The sequence below is a fragment of the Ictidomys tridecemlineatus genome, chromosome 1 (genome assembly GCF_052094955.1).
Source record: "Ictidomys tridecemlineatus isolate mIctTri1 chromosome 1, mIctTri1.hap1, whole genome shotgun sequence".
Classification (NCBI taxonomy): Eukaryota; Metazoa; Chordata; class Mammalia; order Rodentia; family Sciuridae; genus Ictidomys; species Ictidomys tridecemlineatus.
Window position 1 is genome coordinate 106,180,038 of NC_135477.1, and position 11,380 is coordinate 106,191,417.

Genomic DNA, 11,380 nt, shown 5'->3' on the forward strand with positions numbered 1-11,380 from the left:
TTAGACCCAGGAACTACTTAACTTTGCTTCATATAGTTTCGGTAGAGTGCCTGGAGGTAAAAAAAAATAAAATAAAATAAAATAAAAAAAAAGATTCAGAGTACATGTGGTGAAAGAAAGCAGAGAAAGGAGGAGAAATTGTTAGCCATATAATGAACCTAGAAGTTTGAAAAGTCATTTTGTAAGGTGAATGGGCAAACCTTGGTTATTCATTATGCTACACTTTTCCAAAAGGGCACACTTTTATATTCTCTGTATGCATTAACATAACTCTGAGTAACAGTCTTTTACAGGCTTTCTAATCCCTGGTGTCTTCTTCTGTCCCTGATATAGTTTGGAAGGAGGAGACCTTCAAAATTCCCCATTTGTAAGTGAAATTAACCCAAGGACTCTCGAACCAGGCAGGAATCCATGAGGATCCTATAGGTCTCTGCTGCTTTAAAACAAACCTTCACCCCTCTGTAGTTTAAACCAGAGGCACCAGGCCAAGGCAGATACTCAGCTGAGAGTTAGAACTTGTTTTTCTGTCACATTTCCAAATGTCTCTCTCTCTGCCCTGTTGAATTTTCTTTGCATCAACATTTTCAGGGGAAGGGGCGAGAAGGAAACATTGGATCGTTGGTAGTTTTGAAACAGTGGATCGTTGGTAGTTTTTCTGTTGGCTTCAGTTAAGGCGAACAAAACAGTTTCTGCCCATGTGGAATGTGGCATGTAAAAAGTTACCTACAATGTTGAACAATGAAAAATGCTACTTAAACATTTTTTCTTTATTTGTTTTGACTGCGGAAGAACTTGCTCTTCCACTGTTTTGAATTTTGTGTTCTAGGAGGTGGGGTAACTTAAGAACTTGTCCTTAAGTGATAAGTAACAAGAACAGCTAACGTGCGTCTAAGATACAGACTTTAACTAAACAACCTTGCATTAAAAACATGGTCCTTTGGGGTCTAGATAGAACTTTAGGTGAATTGTTTCTGTGGAGAAGGGAGTTCTTTATGCTCCACTAGGCTGGTTATTTTGAGAGTTGGAGCTGAAAGAACATTTGGCTAATTCTGGTGGGGCTCTTTCATGTTGGAATATGGTGTCTGTGCTGTGGATAGAATTGATATGACAGCATTTAAACTCGAAGTTTTCATCTGCTCTACATGTGCTCCTGAAACTGCGTTGGGGTTTATCTTTCCATTTAAGTCGTGTGTGCACAAGCACACACATACCCATGTGTACCTATGAGGTATTGATGTCATTCTCTATCTCTGCCCAGGGAAAATGAAGATAGAGGGATATTATAGGGTAGCATTCCTTTAAGTGGCTTCTTGAAATACATGGTCACTACTTCTTATCACCTCATTCCTAAATTTTCAAGGGGTTTGTTTGTTTGTTGTAACCATGGGGGTTTGATATTGAACTTAGAGCCTGATATGGGCATACACACCTATAATCCTCACTCAGGAGGATCACAAGTTGGAGGCTGTCCTGGGGGAACATAGTCTTTGTTTCAAAACTTAAAAAATAGGCTTGAGGATATAGCTCACTAAGTATAGTGCTTGCTTCACATGCACAAGGCCCTGGCCTTCAGTTAAGACGAACTGTTTTTCCACCTTAACTGAAGCCAACAGAAAAACTACTACAAAAAATAAAGAGGGCTGGGATGTAGCTTGTTGGTAGAGTGCTTGCCTAGGCATGTGTGAGGCCCTGGGTTCAAATCCCAGTACCTAATAAATAAATAAATGTGTTGGGGATATAGGTCAGTGGTTGTGAGTGCCCCTGGTTCAATCCCCAGTACTACAAAAAGAAGAGGAGAAAAAGACCTTAATCTTAGAAATGACAAGGCGTGAGTGTTTAGTGAAGACGCTTTACCTTTTTTTCTCACTTCCCAAAACCCAGAAGTGATCAAAAAGGCTGTAGTTTTTTCTTTGCCACCCATTTTGGGAAAAACCACACTGAACCCAGGCACAGAGCATTTGCCAATGCCCTGTCCCCCCAGCTCCCATCCGGAGGGGGATGCCTGAAGGCAAGACCTTCTGGGGCAAATTCTGAGCAACTAAGTGTTACTGCCTCCAGCCCAGGCTCTCACCTTTCAAAATATTTTTAGCCTCTAGTCTAAAAAGGAGTGGCAGCCCAGGCTTGTAAGGCAGGCCTCACGTGCTTACCTTCACATCTGTAAGCATAGGGAGCTCCTTTGGGAGCTGGCTTCTTCACAGTGGAGTCTGAGCACAGCAGACAAGCTGAGGGGAAAAAATCTCTTTGGAGTCTTTGGAATAACTGAGACTTACAGGCCTAGAGGCCTCTCCTCCTCCTGCTCAGTGTCACGTTACTCTGTTGTATAGAAGGAAGCTGGCCAGGTTCCCTGTATCTGTGCCTATTTGTGCTTCAGCTTTCCTTGTTTTAAGTGTATAGAAAATACTCTTTGAAAGTCAGCATTTTTGTGCCTGTCCCTTTTATGTGTCATCCCTGGGCCAGCTTCCCTTTCATTCTTGAATGTTCTTTCCAGCCAGTGAGCTTGATGCTTCTCCGGACCACCCTAGCAGCCTTCAGCTGTGGGTGTCCTTCCCTTCTGGTTTGGCTTTTTCTTTCTCCATCTGCTGCCAAGTACCCCTCGAGCAGCCAAGGCAGCCCCTGTTCCTGCATGTATTTATTACCTACAGCAATACTGAAGAATAAGTGTGATCCATTCCATTTCTCTGGAGCCTTCCTGCAAGTGCTCCAAGAATAGAGCTCCATGGAAGGAGACCTGAGAGTAGAGAAACCTACATATTTTGGTATATGTTTTGAAGGTTGTAGGATTTTTTTTTTTTGGTCTCAGTTAAGCCTTAAAAGGCGTCTATGATGATAATATTTAAAATCAGCCATTCAGCTTGTAAACACATGTACTATCTTACTGTTAGTATCTAATCCTAGTCCAATAAAATTTTTGAACAACTTGTACTTTTCTGTGTCTTTTCTCTAAGATATTTGATATATAGGCTGAATTGTGATAGTAAAATTACATTCCAGTTCACTGAGTTCACAACTTCCTAACAGATTGTCTTCCTTATTTTTTTAGGAAAATTGTCAGTGACATCACATATTTCCCAGCCCAACATTTTTTCTGGTGCATATAAAACCTTCGTGGGTTTTGCATGAAATTGTTCAGACTGAAAGTTTTTTTTTTTTTTAAATAAGTGTGCTTGCTTTTTTTTTTTTTTTTTTTTTTTTAATCTTCCTGCAATTTTGTGTAACCACAGGACAGTTGCCTCTCTTCCTGAAGGGAGTAGAAGTAGCTCTGCTTCAGCTGAGATCCAGACTTCTACTTACCCTAAAAGATGGGCAGGTGGAGCTAGGGAAGATTGGCAAGGAAGGTGCCTCAAAGCCCTCTGCTGCCTTTGAAGCTTCAGAGCTTCCCAGGTTTTCACTTCTCAACTTTTGGAGAAATTGACCCTCAGAAATAGAATTTGAGTGTGTTGGGAATAGAGCTGAAACCTGATTTTTTTCTTTGAAGCGTGTGCTCTTGTTAGAATGGTTTTGTTGTTCTCTCTAGAGGTCTTGTTGTCAGCTCTTGCCCCTCCCATATGTAAGAGTGAAAGGGTATAGTCTCATTCTCCCTCACAGTCTGCTGTTTTTTCAGCCTATAATTATACCCAGAGAGTGGCAAAGTAGACATATGAGCTAATTATATAAAATAAAATTCATTTTAACTTCCTTTGACATAAGCAGAATTTTAACCAGGTACCTATCAGAATTGTGTTTCCATAAGTTTCAAACTAATTTCTGTGACAACTTAAATTTAGCTTCCAGATCCACCTTAAGCCAAGAGAGATGAATTCCTCCATCTGAAAGTCCAGTTCTGGTATTTGAGGATGCCAGAAAGGTCCTGTACTTGCAGTGCCAAGTGGCCTGATTGAACGCCAATAAATGTTTCTTCCAAAATACAATATGAACAAATAGTTAAGTGCACAGCCTTTGGGGAATTCTGCTGCTTTAAAACCTATGTACAGCATTTTGCAAGGCTGTTGTCCCTGGGGCAAATATCTGGATTTCTTGGAGAGGCAGTCCTGTTTTCCTTGTTGTGGGCTAGTTCATTTTCATTTAATATATTTTCTTTCGTTATTTTGTTTTCCTGATGGAAAGGAGGGGCTGATGCCTCTTAATTTTAATCTTTCATAACAAACCTTGTTAGTCTTTTGTTGCCTTTCATGTGTGGAGAGGTTGGTTGTGTAGCTGTATCTTCCTCTTCCTAATAGACAGTTGTGGGTAGTAAAGATCTCAGGGAGTGAAACATTAAAAATAAATGAGGAGAACTAGAGTAGTTTGTCTAAGGTAGGGTTAAGAGAGACTGGGTGGGGGAGGTTTAACAAAAGACATTGATGTTTTAAATGTACAGAAATGCCATGCATCAATAATAAATGGTGTGGCATAGAACAGATGTGCCAAATTGAGTTATTACGGCATACGGATCAGTGCATGGGGGAGGGGGAAAGTTAAGAGAATAGCTGGTGTTTTGAATACTGTGTGAAAGCTTTTAAATACAATTTTGACTATTCTGTTTTTATGCTCTGATAACTGCTATTTGGAAATATAAGAAGTTTGGAAGTTGCAAAAACTCCCACTGAATTTTAATGTTTTTGATGCTATAACTATTAAGAATGACTCAGGAGACCAAGGCAGGAGGATTATAAGTTCAAGGGTTGCCTGGGCAACTTAGCAAGACCCTTTCTCTGGGGTGGGCAGCAGAAGTGGAGCTTACTGGTAGAGCACCCCTGCGTTCAATCTTTAGTATCACAAGAAAGAATAATAATGAATGAAGATTGCTTTTTTGAAGAGGAAGACAACCTGAAAATAAATTTGTTGCCCTTCACAGCTGAGTGCTTGCTTTTTAAGAGCTCATGTTGTAATTGTTCTGAGGAATGAAATTACATTACAAAACTCAAGTCATGTGACTCTATTACCCAGAAATTTCTACATTTACACTGATTATATATCTAGATACCTAGTCAGTACATACTTAAACTACAGAGGAGCCCTCAGGAGGCCTCACTCATGCTGTGGGATCAATTCATCACCTCAGCATGTTGATTCAGTGAGTAATTCTATACGGATTCTGTGAAAATCATCTCACTCAAAAGAGAAAATCACTCCTAGAAAATTGGAAAGACAAACAGGAATCTGTGAGGAAAACTGAAATATTTTGTAGGTATATATGTTAGAGGAGTCAAGTTTTCCTGTGACCTTCTAGGTATGTGGAGTTGTCATTTGTGTTACAGGCATTGCAGGGATTGAGAGCGTGAGAGGTTTGAAATCAGACTTCTGAGTTCCTGAGGTGGAATTGGTGTGCTTAACGAAAAAACAGGCTTCATAAGATGTTTGGAACAATTCCACTCATCTTAGTATGGAGCATTGCTTGTCTGTTCAGAAACCTGTCTGGAATTGGATATCTCTTCCTTGTTATCCCAACAAAAGTAATTCCTCTTTGTTTTTTTCTAATGTGAATAAAAAAAGTTCTTGCAAATAATTTTGTTTGTCAAACTAGAAAGACAAATTAGATGTTATAGAAGAGTTTGTTTAATCTGAGTGTGTTATAGTTGAAATTGAAGATAGTGATTATATAAAGTCTATTACTAGTCTTATTTTAGCCATGTGCTTCAGGTGCAGAATTTACTTGAATTAATCTTTTCACCTCCAAGAGATCCCAGTGTGCTTTAAACAGCACTTGTCAAACTGACTTTAGAGCCACCAAATAAATCTATTTTATAGTCCCATTAGATATCTAACTCAAAACCCCCATTCACTCTGGAAGGTCCTATGCTTGGATGCACAGCAAATTTCCTGAAATCATCTCTGGTACACCTCCTTCAGGCTGTTAAGGAGGTGTTGAAATGTGAGAAGGCTGGTAGTGAAATCAAATTGTGGCTCAGGGTAATTAGGACGGGAGAAAGCCCAGCATTTTCATAGCACATTGTCTGGCTTTTAGTTGCAGCTGCAAACAACGGATATGAATTTAACCAGTTGCTCTGCAGTGCAGCTGGTTCAGATCTGGCTTTATAACTGGCTGAAGTAAAATGAAATGGCTGGAAAATTCCAGTCAAGTAACACCAGTGGGAACATGTGGAATTAAATAGTGTGAGCAAATGCTGGCTGAGTTGGGGAAAAACTTCAGACATAAACCTGAGGGTGGTGGTGAGGACTTGGAGGGGGGCATTTTCGGGCCTTTTTAACAAGGGCCTATTGTTTTGATTAGTTCCCTTGCAGGAGCTGGAAGGTTCCCTACATCCAGAGTCACTCACAGAGTGTTTGGCTTGTCTGCCTCGTTCTTGACTGAAGTCACCTGATCCTTTTATTTTTTGTTCAAGAGGGAAGAAAGAAATGAGCTGTTACCTCAGTTACTAACAATAACACAAATCTCCAAATGTAGTCTTTTTTTCTTTGGAGCAGTTTTCCCATCTATGTGACACACAAACCCCTGTCTCTTCATAGGTACCTCCCTTCCACTACCCTTACTGCATGTTGGAGGCAAAGGTGTGTTAAAGGTTCAATTTAGTTATGTTTTTATAACTGTTCTAATTAAAGGATTCTGCAGGGAAGAAAATGGGCTTACTGAAGGGAAGCATTTACATTTTCAGTAGATGGGTTTTTTTCTCTCCCTGCATTGTGTACGTGATTTGAAGACTTGAGAGTTGGCTAGGAAGAGCTCTGAAGAGTCAGAGGGTCCTGGGACTGCTGGGGAAACATTTGCTCTAACTAAGTCTGGGGTGTGTAGTCTTTTCCAGCAGTTGGGAGCTATATTTGCCAAATGATTTCCCTGTCATAGGATGCAAAGCATCAGATTGAGAGACTTAAAGAAATTGTCCCTGAGGCAGATGGCTAGTAGCTGTTTCTGAGGTGCACCTCCATACTCTGCCTCATCTCTTAGGATTTACATTAAGTTTGCAGTGATAAGTCAGGACTGGTATGCTGAAAGCCCAATGAAGAATCTTTTTAAAAAGCAAAGTTCTGGTAGATACATTGTTAATTAAGCCCCTTAAAACTTTCTATATAATTTAGGCAACTCTTTCCCCCTCTCAGAGCTATGCTATTCTCAGTCATTTTTTGGAAAGAGACAGATACAAATTATCAATAAAAATTGCCTGTTTCCCAACTGCAACACTGTTCTCTGTCTTATAAAAGTAAAAAAACTTTTTTCATCCAGGTGTGGTGTCCCTGCCTGTAATCCCCACAATTCAGGAGACTGAGGCAAGAGGATCACAAGCTTGAGGCCAGGCTGGGTAACTTAGCAAGATAGTCTGAAAAAAAAAAAAAATTAAAAAAAAAAACTTTTATAAAGGAGAGGCTTGGGATATATCTCAGGATTCCTGGGTTCAATCCCCAGTACCAAAAGAAAAAAAACAAGCCTTTTTATTTATGCACGCTCCTTGGGTCCCCTGAGTTTATGTTAAATTTTAATTCTAAATACATGAGATACTCTTTATTTTTCAACATTTCTGAGATGAGAGTTTTTGCATTAAGATTGGAGATTCTGTTTCAAATCGTTTTACTCCAGGTGGAGGGGCATGCTTGCTATCGGGGGAGGGCATTCTGCTCCCACCCATTGTGTTGACCTTTGTATGTGTTCCCACAGATCACGATCATCTTCAAAGCTCACCGTGAGTGTACAGATCAGAAAGTATACCAAGCTGTGACAGATGACCTACCAGCTGCCTTTGTGGATGGCACCACCAGCGGTGGGGATGGAGAAGCCAAAAGCCTGCTTATCGTGGAGAGGGAGAGTGGCCGCTACGTGGAGATGCATGCCCGCTACATAGGCACCACAGTGTTTGTGCGACAGCTGGGTCGCTACCTGACCCTTGCCATCCGAATGCCCGAGGACCTAGCCATGTCCTTTGAGGAAAGCCAGGACCTGCAGCTGTGTGTGAATGGCTGCCCCCTGAGTGAACGCATCGATGATGGGCAGGGCCAGGTGTCTGCCATTCTGGGGCACAGCCTGCCTCACACCTCCTTGGTGCAGGCTTGGCCTGGCTACACACTGGAGACTGCCAACACTCAATGCCATGAGAAGATGCCAGTGAAGGACATCTATTTCCAGTCCTGTGTCTTCGACCTGCTCACCACTGGTGATGCCAACTTTACCGCTGCAGCCCACAGTGCCTTAGAGGATGTGGAGGCACTGCACCCCAGGAAGGAACGCTGGCACATCTTTCCCAGCAGTGGCAATGGGACTCCCCGTGGTGGCAGCAATTTGTCTGTCAGTCTAGGACTCATGTGCTTGATCCTTATTGTGTTTTTGTAGGGGTTGTCTTTTGTTTTGTTTTTATTTTTTGTCTATAACAAAAATTTAAAATATATATTGTCATAATATATTGAGTAAAAGAGTATATATGTATATACCATGTATATGACAGGATGTTTATCCTGGGACACCACCAGATTGTACATATTCTGTTTGGTTGTTTTCACATATGTTGGATGCAGTGTTCTTTGATTGTATCAATTTTGTTTTGCAGTTTTGTGAAATGTTTTATAATTGTCCCTACCCGGGAACCTGTTAGAAAGCACTTTATTTTTTATATATTAAATATTTATGTGTGTACCTGGTTAATATGTATAGTACATATACACAGACACCATACCCAGCATTCCCTTGGAAGGTGACCAGTTGTCTGTAGCTATTCTTGGCTTTTCCCCTTGCCCTTTCCCATTGCTACTGATTTGCCACAGCGTGTAGTTTTCACTGGCCACCTCCTGATGGAGCTGCCTCCTTTCCTTTGGAGTGTGACCCTACCCTTTCTTCTGCCCTCACTCAGTTGGAAAGGACAGTTAACTCTTCCCTTATAGGTGCTTTTGACTCTTGTAAATGCTGATCTTAATAAGGAGCCCTTTCTTAACAGCTGTCACTTTTTTTTTTTGAAGGCGGAGAGAGTGTTGCTATAATTATTTTCTTTCAAGCACATGTGTTGTTCAGTTGAACCTATGAAACTGCCATTTCCAAAGGTAGAAAGGTCCTTCGTGATGGCAGTTTATAGATAAATATCTTGCTGGATCTCAGTAGCTCTCACATTTTTTCTCATCCCATACTCAATTTAAATTGTGGTTTTCCCCTCTTTTAACTCTATTCCCTTTAAACAAAATATGAAACCATAAGTTTAGTAATAATCATGACTTGCTCTTTCTTCATAATTTGTGAGAGCCCACGTTCTTAGTTTTCTCTTCTTTAACTGCTTGGGCCCAGAAACATTCTCCTTCTCTTCACCCCATTACCCCTCCTCTGCCTCAACTTAAGAATTTGAGGTTAGGGTTTATTCATCTTCCTTTGATGTTGAGACCCAGAGCCCATCACAGAGTTCTCTGTGCTTCCTTGCCCGCTACTCCTGGTCTTTGTGAGAGTCTTTGACACGTCTTTGTGCATGATGAAATGGAGTAGGGTGTTAAGGACAGAAAAGCCCCCTAGGCCTAACCCAGCATGCACTTACCTGTGATGCTGGTCAGTCCAGATTTCTCATTACCTAACTTCATGCTCCCCAAGTCTATTTTTAAATCAGATACTCTTAACACCTGTAGTTGAACATTAGTTGCTCTTGTAACTTGGTGAAATAGAAAAATGATTCCTCGTCTCACCTCTTCCATTCTGTTGTTGGTGCCCCTTGCAAAAGGGAAAGAACAACAACAAAAACAAGAACAGTAAATGAGAAAGCTCCAGGATAGGTAGGTTTATATTGTGATATCCAATTGTAAATGTTTGCTTCCAAGAAAAACTGGCACCGTTTGTACTTTAATAATTCAAGTTTACATAAATGCGAACAAAAGAATTTCAAATACCATCATGATTGAGGCCAAGAGTATGCTGAGTTTTGGTTGACCAGGTCATGTTTTTTGCCATATCCTGTTGACCAGTGGCACTGCTGGAGGCCCAGAGTGGCAGCAAGATATCATTTTGTAAAGTTCTATTTCTTAGTGGACTGATGTAACTTCCAGTCTCAGGATGGGATTGTGAGTTCATCTGGAGGTGGCAAACCTCTGCTTTCTGGTGTATGAGAGAGTAATCTTGGGCAGCCTGGGAAAATAAGGCACCTGTTTCTTAAAAGATTCAACTCTGGAAAGTTGGAACCTAACCCTGTTACAGAAGTTGGACTAGGGACCTACCTGCCATCAGCTCTGATACTTGGCTGCTTTTATTCAACTGTGGTGCCATGTGCCCAGTTCAGAAGCTATTGTAAGCTAGTAATGTTATTTTCTAATCGATTAGAATAAAGGAGGAAAAATATCAAGGATACTTTTAACCACTATTTTTGTGCAAATAGTATAAAAGTGAAGTAAAAGCAATAGTAGAGATTTCTACAGTGTCTGGGTTTAGAATGTATTTGATTAATACACCTTTGTCCTTTTCAGGGAAAATAAACACTTCTACCAGTAGTTGGGGGGAAAATTGGGTTTTGCCATATCATTTCGCTGAAACGATGCTTAAAAGCATCTTGCATCACTAGTATTAGGATCAGTGTATTTACTTATTTTCACTTTTTAAGCGATGTCCCTGTAAAACCTTTATAGTCCCCACAGATAACTTTCAGAAGTAGATGTGTTTCTCTAGAGAAGAACCAGGTTGATTTTTCTTTAGAGTTCCCAGAGAAAATGCTGCTTGCACATGTTGGTTCATGAAGTCCTTAGAAGAGCTTCAGGTCATACCAACACATGGATATGCTGTAGCTATTCACAAGTCTCCTGGGGGGAAACACTGGTTTTCACAGATGCTGTACATGGCTGTCTTTAAAAGACTTTTTTTTTTTTTTTTTTTTTGTCCTCTTTGCTATGCTTGGAACACCCCCCCCCATCAGTGTGTTGAATCTTTGCAAAGAAACCTTTAGATGTGGTTCATAGGTATATGAATAAGTATCTGTGTAAAACAGTGTGCAGTGTGTAAATACTTAAATTATTATGCTAGAAAAATAAAGTGACATACCATGCTGTGGAATGTTTGTTCTGTGATTATAGTGACACCTGCTGGAAGAGCTGAGAAACAGCTGCAGAAGAGAGAAGGGGCAATTACAAAATCCCTACTAGTCATAGCAAGTTGTGCCACCTGCCCACCAACTCACTTACTACTACTGTAGTTTTCCTTATAAATGTTAAGCAATTACAAATAAACCATTATCTGTGAGACTTATAATGATATTGTCACAAAGTTCTGTGTTTTGTAATAATTTTGCTCCCTTGAAGACAAGTAACTTGCCTGCACCTGGGTTCTTTTTAAGCTAGTATGGACTGCAACAATTTGCTCCTGTTGGGGAGGATCTTGGGCACAGGGTTTTCTAGCTTTGAAAACTTTAATAAATCCTCACTTGTTGAGATTCAATTATGATGACTCTAAAAAGATTCACACAATATCAAAAGTTGGTCTTTGAAGAAACATACCAAAAGG

At 40.4% G+C, this 11,380-nt stretch overlaps 1 protein-coding gene across 1 annotated transcript in view; it reads left to right on the forward strand.

Moving 5' to 3' along the window:
• Nucleotides 1-11,128, forward strand: part of Rgmb (repulsive guidance molecule BMP co-receptor b) — a 28,328-nt gene extending 17,200 nt beyond the window's left edge. The window contains exon 5 of the mRNA XM_005326137.5: nt 7,589-11,128. Within this exon, the coding sequence (XP_005326194.2) occupies nt 7,589-8,257 (669 nt within the window). The 3' untranslated portion in view covers nt 8,258-11,128. The remainder of the gene's footprint in view (nt 1-7,588) is intronic.
• Nucleotides 11,129-11,380: the final 252 nt, after the last annotated feature.